Raw genomic sequence first — 16,832 nt, forward strand, 5'->3', positions numbered from 1 at the left:
TTAGTTTCACTTTATTACCTGTCTGCCATTCGATCACAAGCATGCCTGCTTTCTTCTCTACCAGGCAGATGCAGAGAATCTGTGCTCAGGCTTGTGACTGCTAGTCCTGGCAATGCTAACAAGAGTGCTAGTATCACCTTGTCTTTCAACAAAGAGGCAACCAGTCATTCCTCTGAGAAAAATTCTAGTGTGTAAAAGGTTGGGTTTTTGTGTTTGTTTTTTCTTCTTCTTTTTTTTTTTTAATTTTTTTTTTATTATTGTTATTTTTTTATGTGAGAATGTTTTCCAAGATCGGCCATCACAAGAAAATCTATGTTGTATTTATATCAGATTCACTCTATTACATAATGCATTTAAATAGGCTTTGTCTATTAGAATTTCAGAAAGATAACAATGTAATGTACATTTTGTTTTGTACACGTGTCCATTTTTCTAATTGTCCCTTGGCAGAAGGAGATAATTGAGCTCTGATAAGTAATCATGATGTTTTTATTACATGTAGTGCAACAAGAGGTAACTGGACCTCCAGGAGGTCCTTTGTGCTGCCCTTGTTTCTTGTAGTATGCTCAGTGTACTCTAATGTGCTGAGAGGCATAGCCAACTCCAAAGCATTTGAGCAGGTATAGTAAAGAAAGGAGGTAATGCTTCCACATCTGCTTCATGTAATTGATATAAAGTTAAGTAACTTATGTGGCAGACATGCACCACAGGGAGATCAATGCAATGCACAAGTAAAATATATTCGTTCTCCTTCCTTTTTTTGTAAAATAAGATACTTGGGGTAATGCTTACTTTAAAATTGTTTGACTGTTTAGGATTTTCTCTCTTTTCTAAATAGACTCTTCCCTGGAAGCACTGTGAGAACCCATGGAACACTGACCGCTGCTTCTCCAATTACACCTTAGCAAACACCACCAACATGACAAGCGCTGTGGTTGAATTCTGGGAGTAAGCTGAGAACGTTTCTCTATGCCATTTCTGTGCACATGCAAGGATTAGCTTGTTATATTTCATATACCATCTTCTGAACTGATTATCAAATATACCGTTCTGCTTGCTTTTTCTAGACGCAACATGCACCAAATGACTGATGGATTGGAAAAACCAGGGCAGATCCGATGGCCGCTAGCAATTACTCTGGCAATTGCCTGGATTCTGGTTTATTTTTGTATCTGGAAGGGGGTGGGCTGGACTGGAAAGGTAAGACGAAAAAAATACTGTAAGTATATTTTGATTTAAAATGCTTATTTTACTCAAATATTTTGAAAATTTATGAGGTAAGACACACTGCGGCAGTTTTCTGGGACAGTTCTGTTAAGCATTGCATTTCTGTCCCATTTGAATTGATAGAGCACCATTTTTTTAAAAAAGGCTTTTTCCTCCACAGCTTGCTCTGACCATCTTGGTTAAGAGTGTTCATTTACAGACTTCCTAGATTTGCCAGGTAGAAAAATCCCTAAATATATGTCTGCTTGCTCCTCAAAGGAATATTCTGGCTAGTTTAAATTGTAGTAGAGTGAGGCTGCAGTGTTTTGGCCTCAGTAACCAGTATACACTTATTAAACAACTCTTGATGGACTTGGATGTGTAACTGTTGAAAGTGCGTGCCAGAACTTTTTCTTCCTTATGCTGAATGAGAGCCAGACGTGGTTCTGGCTACAAGCATGCTTGCATACTATACTTCTTTGAGTCTGATTGGTTTCTAAGTACACGAGAAAGAGAAGCACAAGTCCTTGGTGCAGAAGCCTTCTAGCTCACCTAGGAAAGTTGGCAACAACTGCCTGAACTGAAGACACAGAGTTTTGGGTGTTCAGCATTAGGCACTTTGCACTCCAAGCTTTTCCTTGTCCATTAACAATGTGGGATGATCTGTAGCATCAGACATTGTGTGGCATCTGATGATTAATGATGCTGATAGATGTGGCACTAAGGGACATGGTTTAGTGAGCACGGTGGTGGGTTGGTGGTTAGACTGGATGATCTTTGTGGTCTTTTCCAACCTTAATGATTCTACGATTGATTCTGTGATTGATATATGCTTCAATGTTTTGGAGCAAATGCCTGAACAAACACAGATGATTCTTCCACACTTACAGTGTCTTTTTTCTTCAAATCAGGTGGTGTATTTCTCTGCTACTTATCCCTATGTTATGCTGCTTATCTTGTTCTTCCGTGGTGTTACACTGCCTGGAGCAAAGGAAGGCATTTTGTTCTATATAACTCCCAACTTCAGTAAGCTTTCAGACTCTGAGGTAAATATCTAGTCCTTGTAAACAAAAGTTTCACTACTAAACTTCACCTTTCAAACATACGATTTGCTCTTCAAGTACAGAAATGAATTAAATATATATATATATTTCTTGCCATCAGGTTTGGCTGGATGCTGCCACACAGATTTTCTTCTCCTACGGATTGGGTCTCGGTTCGCTGATTGCCCTTGGAAGTTACAACCCTTTCCACAATAATGTTTACAGGTAGGCAGATGACTGCACATATTACAGTAGCACTTTTCTCTCTCAGCTGGAACTGGATTCTATCTTTCTGGATCCTATATCTCTGCATTAATGCATAATCTCTGAGCAAATGTTAAATGTTCTACGTATGTAAGAATGAGATGTAGAACTGCATTTACACTAATGAGAGAGATGTGACTTGTCCAGTGTGAAACGGAACCCTTCTGTGAAATCTAAAATCATTAAATCTATCCACCTTCCCAAAGGAAAAAATGGTAATATACTGAGCATTAGCATTACTTTACTGCTTAAAACACCTTATCTTTATTTCAGGGACTCCATCATAGTGTGCTGCATAAACTCATGCACAAGCATGTTTGCAGGCTTTGTCATCTTCTCCATTGTTGGATTCATGGCTAATGTCACAAAGAGGCCCATTGCAGATGTTGCAGCATCAGGTATATAATATATTTTTCTCTAAGTTCTTCAGAGACATCAATTATTTTTTGTTTGTATATTGCATCCCAACTACTTCACACATTTGTTTAAAATCTCTCCTTCAAAGCATTCCTCTGCCCCCTGTCATTTCAGTAGCACTTAATCCTCTCCCTCTTGCAACCAGCGTTTCAAACCTCTTGAGGCAGCACCAGCATAATCATTTCACATTTAACAGACTGCTTGCCTTCAGTGCTTGCAAAGCTTCAGCGTTGGAGAGTGGTCAGCCAGAAATGCATACTGGGTTGATGCAATGAATACTAATGAATATGCTTACAGGGACTGCATTTTAAGAGGTGGCAGCACAGTTAGCTGTTTGAGTGCTTGGCTGTGACATCAGATTAAGAGCCTCTTGCTACTGAAATTCTTAAAAACAACCTGAAAGGAGAAATTATGCCATTATGTTTTAGGACCATATATTCTCAAATTTGGTTAGGTTTTTAAATTCTTTCTATTGTTTCGTGAGGTCAAACCCTTTGAGGCAGATGAGTCTCTCACTTGTTAAACTACAGCTATGAGCCAATTTTATGGGACCTTTTATTAGAAAAGTAAACTTATGTAGGGCAGTATGATAGATCCATAGGTGGATTGTGTACACTTTGCATTTCTTTGCCTTTCTTCCAGAAGAAGAAGCTTACAGAAACAGAGCAGATGGTTGCCTTAACCCACCTGGTGTACCAAATACTCTTTTAGCAATTTTGGCCACAGGGAGGGTTCTGCTAACAGAAAGCGTGGTCGGAAGTCTGGTGGACAAAATATGTATTACTGTACTAGCAAACAAATATCATTGATGAAATATTCTCTCAGAAAATCAGAGACTTTAAGCACCAAAAATAGTTTTCATTAAAAAAAAAAATAGCAAAAAATGTTATGGCATACATTCTTGTCACTGGGGAGATTTAGATGAGATATCAGGAAAGAAATTTTATTCAGAGTGGTGAGGCACTGGCACAGGCTGCCCAGAGAGTTTGTGGATGCCCCATTTTTGGAGGCATCAAGACCAGATTGGAAGGATCCCTGGGCAGCCTGATTTAAGGGGTGGCAACACTGCCCACAGCATGGGGGTTAGAACTGAGTGATCTTTAGGGTCCCTTCCAACCCAAGCCATTCTATGATTCTATGGAAAAAAAAATGTCTGGGACATCAATAGTGTGTAAAATAATCTGGTTTTGACACAGTAGTAATTAAATAAAAACTACGTCTGCAAACAAAACAATATTTTTATATCACATTAAGCTTAAAAATTTACTGTAAAGTACCTGAGGTAATAGACTTAAAGATGTATATGATCTCTGGTGATCACTAATCACAAAGGGCACTTGGAAATTTCACTTTTTATTTAAGCTTCTGTTTTTACTGGCAAGCTCAGAAACTGATGCTTTATTTTAGCACCACGAGACATGTTATTCTGTAGTATTTTTTATAGTCCTATAAAACAATAGTTTTTAAAGACTGTAGCTGCATTTTGGTGGAATGTGTAAACAGTAAAATTAAGGACATAGTCATCTTAAGTTTACAGTGCTGCTACTTAGAATGCATATTTCAGTCGTATCTGTTATTGCTTATAAATAATTGTTTCAAAATCTGCATTGTGTTTGCTCTGACAACTCAAGTGTCTAATGTTGGTCCTTGCTTCACTGGTTTGAGAGCTGGGTATGTCCAACCAGTTAACAGCCAGACTAATTTTTAATGGAAGCTGAAAAATCACATACCCATCTGAGGTAAAGCACGCTAATTTTCTTTCTGTGATTATTTAGTTTCTACAAGTTTCACTCTTATCCTGACATTAGCTGGTTTCCAGCTGGTTTCCAGCAATACTGTGGCAACAAAAAGAAGTTTCTTCTTCTGTAATAAAAATTTATGTTCTTCTTCCAGTACTTTGCCCCCATCAACAGTTGTTAAGAATGTGAATGAAAATGTGTACCCATTTACAACTACAAAGCATAATTAAAATGTGTTTTATAAAAGAATTGATGATACAACAGCAAATGGGAAGTACTGTAAGTGCTGGAAAGTGTCTTCTCCATTTCTGAGCTTTGTTTCTTCACTGAAATACTTGATGCAGAGCAGAAGATTAAAGCCATTAGTAATTACTTCAGAGGAAGAGAAGGCTGGTCCTTAACTGAAGATATATTCCTAGCCAAGGATAGGCTGTTTTCTATACAAAGGTGTCTCCCAGGAGTGACTTCTGAACTTTATCTAGTGTTTTCCTTGGTCGGTTTGGGTTTTTTGAGTTTTGTTTTTATTTTGGTTGGTTGTTTTTTAATGCAAGATGTGTGCACTGACTGCACAATGAACACCATTTAAGCCGAAATCCCTGGACAGATGCTGCATCCATGACTGAGTCATTCAGATAAACCTATGTATCAACGGGAGTTGATAATCCCAGAACCCAATCAATCTCATTGACATTTTCTATCCTTTTTCTCCTACCAGGTCCTGGACTGGCATTTCTAGCTTATCCAGAAGCAGTGACACAGTTACCAATTTCTCCTTTGTGGGCAATACTGTTCTTCTCCATGCTGCTAATGCTTGGAATTGACAGTCAGGTAATATTGGCGTAAAAAATTATTAACAATAAAGAAGATGAATTTTCCACAACCGTATGGTAGAATGTTGGCTTTGCTCTGTGCTTTCCACATTGCCAGCTGTTATTGGTGCATTGCTTCTGGTATAATCAGATTAAACAGTAGGAGATACCAAGGAGGGAAAGAATTGGAGGAGCCTTTCATTTTTCATGAACCATTGGAATCATCTGCCAAATAAGCAGACAATTTATTCTGCAAACAGAGGACCTTCGTGTGGAATCTCAAACATTCAATCACAACATTAAAATACTTTTGAGTTGTTAATGAACTTGGGAAATGTTGAGATATTTTTTACAAGGTTTAAATAGCACAGATATTTCTGAAAGGTGACTTCATGCCCTACGATTTGTAAGAACTCTAAATATTGGTTAAACTTTGATAGCATGGTTGGAAATTAGTAGAACATGTTGATTTTGAGTATAGAAAAAAAAATAGTTTGAGGACCACATTCTCAGTAAAAATGTTACCATTCCATTGGCTTTTCTGGAGCTGCAGAAAGTATCTGATTTATAACATTTTAGAATCAATCTTGTGTCTCTAGTCTTCACTCTGAAGCACGAATCTTATCAGACTTCTTGAATCTATTGGCTTTCATATATGTATGTAAATAATGGAAGAAGTCTAGGTTTTTGATAGATCTGTGGACCAAAGCCTTCAACTGCAGGCTTCCATCACAAGAAAGAGCACTTTATCTTGTTAAGCACATGCTATAGGTCATTCTTTCAAATGTTGAATGTTTTTCAAGCTGGAAATCTTTTTGCGTAGATCTTTTCAGACAGAAACAAGGATATTCAGAAGCACTGCTTCCTCTGCAGTCAAACGAATTTTCCTTTATCATTTAATGGATGCAGCATTAGGCCAATGATGAGTGTTATCAAAAACTCCTTCCCTAAACCCAATCCTGCAGTTGCAGTGCATCGCATTGTATTTTATTTCTAAATTTACTTGCAGTTCTGCACTGTCGAAGGATTCATAACAGCTTTGGTGGATGAATTTCCGAAGTTATTGCGCAATCGAAGGGAAATCTTCATTGCTGTTGTGTGTATTGTTTCCTATCTGATAGGGCTGTCCAACATTACTCAGGTACGTTCAGTAGAAGAATGTGTTCTTATTTCCGCTGTACCATATCTGCTTTATCTCCCTCTTCCACCATCCCCACCTAGAATCACAGCAAAGGCTTCAGGAAGCAGACATTAGCTTGCAGGTTACAGTCTCTGTATGCCCTGGATGCAGTGAGGCTTGCTGAATAGTTCATGTGACAAGAAAACGCTCATATCCACAATCCCTCTTACGGTTCAAGAAGTGCTAACTAGAGAAACTCTCCATTGCTTCCTGTGATCTAGTAGATTGCAGACAGATTGAGGGAAGTGACTGAATTATTGAACAAAAAGGAGTAAAGTGAAATCAAACCAGTTAATTGAATTCTAGCTCTAATCTAATTCTTGTCAGTACTGACCTCATGCATTAGAAGACTTCAAGCTGCTAACATTAATTAATTTTCATTGTAACCTATGCTCCACTGTTGGTTTTTAGCTTGCATTTTGATCCATTTTGAGACTGGAGTTGCTAATACTTATTCTAACACTTCCTTCTTATGTGTTTTAGGGTGGAATCTATGTGTTTAAGCTTTTTGACTACTACTCTGCCAGTGGGATGAGTCTCTTGTTCCTTGTATTCTTTGAGTGCATCTCCATATCCTGGTGCTATGGTAAACAAGTTTTTTTGTTTGTATGTTTTTGGTTGTTTTCCACATTTGAGGCTGGAATTGAAACTGGCCCTGCTTTGTATGCACGTAAGCCCACTAAGGATTCTGAGGTGGTTGGTGTGAGGTACTCCTGCCTCTTTAAAACACCCTGTGCATCAGCCTCAAAGTGATTAGATGCTAGGTGTTTCAGGAACACTAAGTGACATCTCTTTCCCTTTTTTTTTTTTTTTTTTTGTTTCCCTCTCTCAGTGTAGTGACGTGGGTCTCTTGTACCTTGTAATGTTTCTTTTCCAGAAATGATTCTGTTGCTTTAGGATCTTGGAGAGAGAGGTGGGCTCCTTGCTCAATTCTGTCTTGCATAATTGCTCTAAAATATTCAGAAGTCTGGGCTGACGAGCTCTATGTTTAAAGAAATACATATAATATAATATTCTTTCCGTAGTGTTTGTATGTTAATTTTGACGTTAATTGTGTGTTAGCTAGTCTAAGGACCATGGTTACTAAGGAATGTTAGGTTATATTACAAAATTGATTCAGAGCTAGATAACTGGATTCTTTCTGCTTTATATAGCCTTAGAGCAAGAAACAGCTTTTATAAACAGCCTATAAATCCTACAAATGTGAATGGAAAACGCACCAGCTAAGTAATAAAGAAATCTAATAGGAAGTTATAAATAATGCAGTAGATGTACCTTTTGGAAGGTGATGGATTGTTAGCAGATAGCAGCAGCAACAGAAGGGCTAGGCTACTCTTTGATTTCATATGCAGCTCTGCATGTATATGGTGAACATACACTCCACAAAGTAAAGCCTGTGCTGCTGGCTAAGGGTGGTATGGATTTTTTTTTTTATTTATTTTGTAAAATATTATTCTAAATATCTCTTTCTTATAAGACCAATTTATTGTATGGACTTCCTCTGTCTTTGCAGAGGAATATTTTCACTGGTAGTAGATTGATTAATTGTGGTGTTGAAAAATGAGGGAAAAAATGATTTTGGTTCTTATGAATTTGCGCATTTACTTCCCATTCCAGTAGGTGAAATGTTATGTTGATTGAGGTCTGTATAGAGCTTCCAAATATTCTACTTCATTTGTGACGGTCTCTCTCAAAAGCATTGAGCTTTCAATTGAATCTGTTATGTGATAATTTCTATATTGTTTCTTATTTTTATATTTAGGTGTTAATAGATTTTATGATAACATCCAAGAGATGGTGGGATACAGACCTTGCATCTGGTGGAAACTCTGCTGGTCATTTTTTACTCCAATCATTGTGGCAGTAAGAAACAAACTTTTATAATACGGTTTGAGATACACAGGGTGTACAATATACTACACTATTGTCATTTCCACCCCCATAGTTTCATACCAGACCTGACCTCATCCTTTACTTAAGGATGTGAGCAATTCCATTGAAGGCAATAGGCAAAACCCCTTGTCTTTAGAAGAAGCCTGTTCACTAAGAAAAGAAACACTGCACAATTTCAAGATTTGTATTAGTCCTCTGGAATTACTTCTTAGTCAAAAACACAGTTCATTGGCACAGAAGTAAGAAACAAATTTTGACCATTTCTTGTATTCTTGAGTAAAATTTGCCAATCTTTGTAAATTCTCCATATGCACAAAAAAGCCATATTTTGTAAACTGAATTCCTTCAGAAGGGCTATTCAGGCAATAGATTACATTTATGAGCTGATGTTCTTCCTTCATGAGACTCTGTGGAATATATTACCCAATTTGTAAGGCATTTCTACTGTTTTGTCTGTCAAACCTTGCAAGGATTTTGTGCGTTGGAAACCACAGAACTGTGTTTTACTGATTCTAAGCTTTGTCCATTTAATCCCATTCAGTGTCTTTTGGAAATAATAAGTATAGAAATGCAAGCTTAATATGCAGACTTAATAAGCCCAAATGCAATTTAAAAATGTTTTCAAGTATACTTGACATAATACTGCTCGCTCACTGCTATTTCCTTGATATTCCCATGTAGGTAGCCAAAGATCTGTGGTAAACAAACAGCACTAAAGAGAGGCACAAGAAGGTTATTAGACTGAGGGTTCTTTGATTCAACTCTACACAAATGAAGAAAGTTTTTGTTTTCTGAAAGCAAGTGTTCAGGAAAGAATAAAGAGTACATTTAACTTATTAGGTGATAAGCAATATTATACATAAAACCTATCAATCAAATTTCTCCTGTCCTATAAGGTCTTCAGTGTAATTTGTTGTCCTGTGCAAGGTCACATGTGGTGATAACGTGCAAAGAAAATCTGCCAGTCTGTATTCTCCTCACTGGGAAAATGTTCTGCACATGGACTGAACCTGGGATGAAAAAGATTCTTTCCTGATTCAGTTTATCATGTTTTCCCTGATGTGGGCTGTTTTAGACATTTAGTGTACAGGCTGAGACAGAAATCTGCTTTGGGAACCTGAAGTTAAAAATACCATATTTTCAGACCAGTTGTTTGAAAACCGTAAAAAAAAAAAGTACCCCACGAGTGCTGCAGTTCAGTGGTACAACAGAAACAATCATGCAGGTATTACTGGGGAAGTAGTCCCCAGAACCCTCATCCTTCCCAGTTGCCCTCTTCCCTCTGATTTTTGTGCAGGTTATCTAAGGACTGTAGTAATACCAGTGGATTCCTATCACCAGCATGCCTGAATTACCTGAGATATGTGTTATATATGTAAAAGTACAGTGTTAACTTGAGGCATTAAGATTAATTTGGTAAGAAGCAGCCAGGTAAACTATCTCCCAGTCTCTTGTTATTAAAAAAAATTGAAGTGTTTTTTTTTTAATTTCATAAGAGATATTGTTTATACAGACCAATTCGTAGCCACTTACTGATCCATAGGTTCTACTCTGTCTGACCTCATTTTCTGGCTTTGCTTGGAGGATCCAAACAGTACCACAGCACTCTTAAATATTAGGCCAGATACTAGAGGCTTTAAGGAACCTTTTTAATACAGGAGTCCATTGCTGACCAGTGCAATGGAGCTGGATTGAAACAGTGAGAAACTTAGTAGAAATCAGAAACTTAATAGTTGCAGAATTACAATTCAGATATTTGCAGATTTACAAACTTGAGAATAAGCAAGCAGGGAATCAGTCAGTTGTACCATGCTGATATCTGCCTGTTTTCTGCACTGTTTGTCTGGAAGACTGATCTGCAGGCTACAAGCTAGTGCCTGCTGCCCTATACCCCGGGAACTAAGGAGCCCTTTTCTCTGTGCCTGGATGTAGAAACAAGTCAATCCAGAAAAACTTTTGAACATAAAACACTCATCCAAATCTTCTCTCTCCCTCCCATTTCCCTGCTCTGTTTTGCAGGGAGTATTTATCTTCAGTGCTGTCCAAATGACTCCTCTCACAATGGGAAGTTATGTTTTCCCAAAATGGGGCCAAGGGGTTGGCTGGTTCATGGCTTTGTCTTCTATGGTGCTGATACCAGGCTATATGGCATATATGTTTCTTACCCTGAAAGGCTCCTTGAAACAGGTAAGTATCTCTTTTTCCTGTCTGCATGATTGAATCCTGTAAAACCTGTGCACACTGACAAAGGATTGCTGAGCAGTTATTTTCTAGTTATATCCTTTCTGTAGACTCACTAACTGAGCCAGTTATTTTGCATCAAGATGAAAAGTATAAAAACGTACCAAAAAGACAAGACAGTGTCTATATGATCTGCTGTTCAACACTTTTCCCCACATTAAGTGTGGTCCTTATTTCCAGGCTTTGACAATTCCAGATGTTTTGCACTTCAGCTCTTTATACCCATGAAAAAAGTAGCAGTTTGCAAAACACATAAATTTGTCCTTATTAATGCAAGACATGCTGTCATCTATCAAGGCAGGTGATGCTGAAAGGAATAGGAGTCAAACTCTTAGAAGTGAACCACTGCAGCTCTTGATTTCCCTGAATCTGCTCATGGTAAATCTGTTCAGCATCTCCCTGCAGTGCGGTCAAATATTTGAGCTTCTGTTCTACATTTTGCCTGTTGAAAGCTATAATGGCTGCCTGATTGTATTGCATCTGAGAAAAAGTACAAGTAAAAATCTCAGATGTATCTCATGATTATGCTGCATCTTCTGTTAGTCCTCAATTAAAGGATTTCTATTAAGAGTTACTTTAGTGAAGAACATTAGAAGCCACCTTTTTCTCATTGTGTTCTGCTCTTAGCCTCTCCCTGAGTCCTTATTCCGTCTGTTAAAAAGGAGATGACACTTCCCATGTGACAGAGGCTGCTTATGGCTTAAATCCATTTTAAGATCCTCGGGGAAATGCTGCTGACAGTGTGAAATGCTAATAGGGTTATTGACCAGTACAGTGTTTAATTGTAAATTATCCTCCTCAATTTTTTGAAGTGTGTGCATCCTTAGTTTTCTCTCTCCAGGCAATAGTCTCATTCTGTGTATAAGAGACACATCAGTTGAAACACACAACTCTGTCCTCCATGACTGTGTGTCAAAATGATTTTGTCAGAATTTCTGGAATATTCTAAAATCAGCTGACAGAGCCATCCTTGCAAAGAGACAGATGATCGTAAGCAGAATTGATGGGTAATGGCTCATGAGTTGCTCAGACCTGTATCCAAATATTTCTCTCCAGAAAATTTTAGAAGACTTAGCAATGCTTCAGAGATTTCTGTAGAATATTTTCTGTTATTAGTGACATATGCTTTTTCTTACTCTTACTTATTCAGTATCTTTATCTTGGTCTTACAAAAAAGTTTATGTGCAAATGGACAATTGTTGCCCTTATATCAATAATTCCTTCCTTGCCAGGATTGTAAGACCACAGTAGAAGTTCCTCAGTTCAGACTTCTTGTAGATTAAGGTTCCATTTGTGAAGGCATTTGAATGATTTTCAAATTTTGAATGCACTGACAAACATTTCCACCAACAGAGCGGAGCAGGTGATTGTTCTCTTCTATTCTGTCCTTGAGAGGCCCCAGCTGGAATACAGCATCCATGCCTGGGCCCCCAACACAAAAAGGATTCAAAGCTGTTGGAGCAGGTCCAAAGGAAGGCCATGAAGATGATCAGAGGGCTGGAGCACCTCCCCTGTGAAGAAGGGTTGAGGGAGCTGAGCTTGTTCAGCCTGGAGGAGAGAAGGCTCCGGGGAGACCTCAATATGGCCTTTCAGTGCCTGAAGGGAGCTCATAAGCAGGAAGGGGAATGAATTTTTACACAGTCTGATAGTGATAGGACAAGGGGAAATGGCTTTAAACTGAAAGAGGGGAGATTTAGGTTAGATGTTAGGAAGAAAATCTTAACTCAGAGGGTGGTGATGCACTGGAACAGGTTCCCCAGAGGGACTGTGGATGCCCCATCCCTGGAGGCATTCAAGGCCAGGCTGGATGGGGCCCTGGGCGGTTTGATCTAATAGTTAGCAACTCTGCCCATGGCAGGGGAATTGGAGTTTGATGATCATTAATGTTCCCTTCCAACCTATGTCATTTTATGTTTCTGTGATTCTATGATCATAAGATAATAGGAAACATGGCAGTCACATGCTTTGACATTGAAAAGTAGACTCCCTTTCTTGGTACAGGTGTGAGCTACACAGATGAGCTTCATAACTGGAGATCACAAAAGGACTAGGAGAGACCAAACAGAAATAAAAAGATCATAAATACAAGTTTACCTAACCTTTTGTATTCTTAGAGGTAGTTTAACTCACAGAAGCTGCAACTGATTCTCTCTCGTCTTTCTGACCCGTGGAGGGGGTCACCATCACTTTTTGCCCACTGCAAACTGTTTAACCTGTCTTCACTGCTTAACCTGTGCACTTGCAATAGAGTCTTGCCTCTCCTACTCTGTACTACAGACTCCCCAAATTTCTTTCCCCTAGACATACTCAGTTGAATGTGCCCTGTGCATATGACGTGTACCATTGTACACGTGGTCTTTCAACTGCTACTGTCATGTCTCCTACAGAGCACAGTTCAAACTGCTCAAAATAGTTACAGACTGACTAAGCTTTATGCCATTCTTCACCCTGCTCCATGTTTCTCTTCTTTCTGCATAGAAACAAGACTAAGACTATTTGGTCTTGCTCCCATTCCAGAAAACTCATAGAGCAAAGAGCTTTTAAGAGTATGTGTTCAAATCTCAGTACCATGAGCCATTTAAAAATAGCCTTACCTAACATAAGTAAATTTTCTTATTGGACTGGAGTGGGCTATTTTGTGACATGCTCAATATTAATAGTATTTTTGATAATGTTTTCAATATATGAGACCAGTATATATAGGACCTTAAGAGATAGGCAGAATTTTTTCATCTTAGCTCCAATACCTCGCCAGTGATTGTCTTTAAAAGAAAAAAAGAAAAAGCTTAGAAGCAGATTTTTGACTGCCTCATGTTTTTTGTTGTTCTTTAAACAGCGTATCCAAGTAATGATTCAGCCCAGTGAAGACATCAGTCATCCTGAAAATGGGCCAGATCAGGCTCAACAGAGCAACTCTGCAAACAAAGAAGCCTACATCTAAACTTCAGTATTACAAAAGTACAAATACTACTCCAGAAAAACAAAAAATATGGTTGAATATGACCACAAATTTAAGTCTGAGAATATAATTACCTACCTCTAGTGGCAAAAAAAAAAAAAAAAAGAAAAAAAGAAAAAAAAGATAAAAAGATAAAAGGTCACCTCCATTATAAGGGAATCGCCATAGGTATGATCCAACCATTGTGCGAGCTCAGATGTTGACAGTATTTTGTGTTCTCTGGCAATCCACAGACTGTTAATGTTTTTATCCTTTCGGAACAATAGTTGCATATCTTGGCATTTGTAAACTGATGTGCAAAACCTTTTTAATCTACCTTTTAGCACGACTATTTGAAGTTTTGTGCTACTGATTTTTAGTAGTTTATCAGTACTTCTTACCACTGAATCCCAAGACTGTTATTTCTGACTTTGCAGGAGTACAATTAAGTTTGGAATTGTTTTGTACAAAAGAATGATGTATTTTGTAACCAAGTGATTTGCAGTGAAAAAGTCTGCCCTTAAAATTTATTCTTGTCAAGGCCATTTGAGCAGGGAGAGACTTCTTTGAATTAACTGAGAGTCACAGTAGGCATAGCCTTTATAAACATTCCTACTACAGATTAAGTTATTATATGGCTATTTGTAGCAAGGCAGCATAGCATGGCTGTGAACACTACCTGTTCTTAACCTTTCAGGATAATTTTCACACGAGATTATGGATTATTTTTTTTAAAGCATATACTCTATCTTATAAAAAGAAGTCACCTCTGTGAAGCAGCACTACATGAATCACAGATGTAGAGGCAAAAATGTGACTTCTAACTTTTTTTTAGGAAGATGAGAAGTAACATCCAATTCTTAAGAGCTCTTAAATAGTCCCAGCAAAAAAAGAAAAAAAAAAAGAGAGAAATACAGGGTATTTGCAATTCAAGCTCAGAGTACTTGAGCTTTTGTTATGCTGTTGTTATTACGCTATTATTGCATTGCCACCAAAATAGAAACCAAAACAATGGCTTAAAGATTGAAGCTTATCCTTGTAATTCTAATTTAGGGTTTAATTTCACAACTGTTTTTTTTAATCCATTAAACGACTTTAACAGTTTCAAATAAGCAAATTATAAAATATGGATCATGAGCACTTTGAAAACAGTTTTATTTTTATTTACATATTATTTGTGGTGATGAAGGCAGGAGGGAAAGCTATTTCAGTAATATAAAAATTTCCACTCCGGGCTCCATCTGCATTTGCCACGTAGCTGGAAACCCCAATCAGCTAGTGGAAGTTTTTCTCTATGTGGAAAATGCAGTAGTTAGCCCTGTATGGCATTTCTTGTTTGGCAGCTATATGACAGACACAAAGGTTTATGGAAAATGCAGTATTTGATGTTTGATTGTAAATGACTGTGACAGAACTGTGCAATGAAACATGCTTTTCAGCAATTTTTTGTGCAACGTACAATGTTAGATAGCACAATTTATGTAGAACTACTACGTGAAAAACGTTAACTGTGAATGTTGGGTTTTTCGTTGTTTTTGTCTGAAGGTGACAAACATGTTCTTGCAATAAGGTATTATTCTCAGAATGTCAAGCACATTATTGTAGAAATAATATATATATAATACACATGTATTTCAAACTACATCATAAAATCTCAGAGTATGTTCGGTAGGTTCTAATCTGTTCCATACATAGATCAACTGTAAAATATTACGAGATCTAAGCTACATCCTAAATGGCTATAGCTGAAATGCAAAAGTCCTGTAAGTCTTTGGGATTTAGAGGAAAAGCGTACATCCTACACACACATTATACATGATGCATACACATTATAATTGTGAATTTCATTAGACTAAGGATAAAAATTCCAACTTTCTCTTTATCGTTTAATGTAATCAAGTCCCATGTTGTTCTAAGAAAAATGCAGTATTTAATGTTTGATTGTAAACAATTATGACAGATGTTTGACAGACCTGCTCTTTAGCAAAAAGCTGTACAAACGTACCACATAGCACAAAATAGTGTTGTAGAACTACTGTGTGTAAACTGTGAATAGCTGTATCCTTTTTGTAGTACTTGCCCTGAAAAAAAGATTATTGTATGATCATATATGCTTTTTGCAATAAGGAGTTATCTGAACACCAAGCAAATCTATCTCTATATAAAAATATATATGTAATATATACATATTCAAAAATATATACAGAGCCTGTTTAAAAGAGTACAGTATTATTTAGTAAATTGCAACCTGTTCTATGGACCAAATGTAAAATATTTATAAATTAAGATGCATTTTAAATGTCTATAAATGGTGTCATAATTAAAGCACGATTGTTATGTAAGTTTCCAAGAGTTTAGAGGAAAAAGAATAAAGGTTATATTATACATTAAATTCAGAATGATGCAATCTTTCATTGGACAAAATGAACAAGTGTTGAATTATTTTCTGTGAGGTAAGTTCTAAGTGTTTTAGTTATTATTTTAAAATATCACAAGGCTGTATCACACTTGTGACTTTATATTTAATCCATTATGCTCTTACTATAATTTAGTTTGCTTATTCGTGATTTATACAATAAGCTGAAAAGGTGGCACTGTTCCTGATTATGATAAACATGGGCTGTAGCAGAAGAGCAAGCAATGTGATGCTTATTCTCAGAGTTGCATCTCTGTCTCTCTCCTACTCACTGGGCTCTAACTGAAAAACTATGATTTAGTACTCTACAATTTGAAAACAAAACCAAAACAAATGCATGGGTCATTTTACCAATTAATCCAACAAAAAGTTAAATTTGAAACTTAATCAGTTTTGCCTTTTAGTCTGGAAGATCTGGGTATGTGTTTAAAAGTGTTAAATTCCATGTGGTATGTAGGAATTCCAGCTAGTCTTTCACTTTCTGATGAATTAAGACCTAAGGCTAGGTGTCTGGACCTACATATATTATTCCAACAGGCAACAAGGAAAAAAACCTTGAAATTTTCCTTTTTCTGAGAAATCTACCATTTACCAAACTTCTGATAACAGTCTATAGGTATACACAGTGCATCTGTCTTGCTGTCAGAAGATTAAGTTGGACGTTCCACAGGAAAAGCACAAGGCTG

At 37.3% G+C, this 16,832-nt stretch overlaps 1 protein-coding gene and 1 long non-coding RNA gene across 6 annotated transcripts in view; one reads left to right on the forward strand and one right to left on the reverse strand.

Annotated features, from left to right (window-relative positions):
- SLC6A1 (solute carrier family 6 member 1) overlaps positions 1-16,394 on the forward strand; it is a 104,556-nt gene extending 88,162 nt beyond the window's left edge. For 4 of the 5 annotated variants that reach the window (XM_090148069.1, XM_090148068.1, XM_090148067.1 and 1 more), the window contains exons 5-15: positions 839-948; positions 1,068-1,200; positions 2,118-2,252; positions 2,371-2,474; positions 2,787-2,911; positions 5,385-5,497; positions 6,488-6,619; positions 7,142-7,244; positions 8,421-8,521; positions 10,571-10,738; positions 13,629-16,394. In XM_090148069.1, coding sequence (XP_090004195.1) covers positions 839-948; positions 1,068-1,200; positions 2,118-2,252; positions 2,371-2,474; positions 2,787-2,911; positions 5,385-5,497; positions 6,488-6,619; positions 7,142-7,244; positions 8,421-8,521; positions 10,571-10,738; positions 13,629-13,733 — 1,329 coding nt within the window. In that variant the 3' untranslated portion in view covers positions 13,734-16,394. The remainder of the gene's footprint in view (positions 1-838; positions 949-1,067; positions 1,201-2,117; positions 2,253-2,370; positions 2,475-2,786; positions 2,912-5,384; positions 5,498-6,487; positions 6,620-7,141; positions 7,245-8,420; positions 8,522-10,570; positions 10,739-13,628) is intronic. The other variant, XM_090148066.1, reaches the window with a different exon arrangement.
- The window catches only part of LOC149916409 (uncharacterized), a 106,758-nt gene that overhangs the window by 5,033 nt on the left and 84,893 nt on the right, over positions 1-16,832 (reverse strand). The gene's annotated exons all lie outside the window — the stretch shown is intronic.

The sequence above is a fragment of the Phasianus colchicus genome, chromosome 11, assembly GCF_987193195.1.
Source record: "Phasianus colchicus chromosome 11, bPhaCol1.hap1.1, whole genome shotgun sequence".
Taxonomy (NCBI): domain Eukaryota; kingdom Metazoa; phylum Chordata; class Aves; order Galliformes; family Phasianidae; genus Phasianus; species Phasianus colchicus.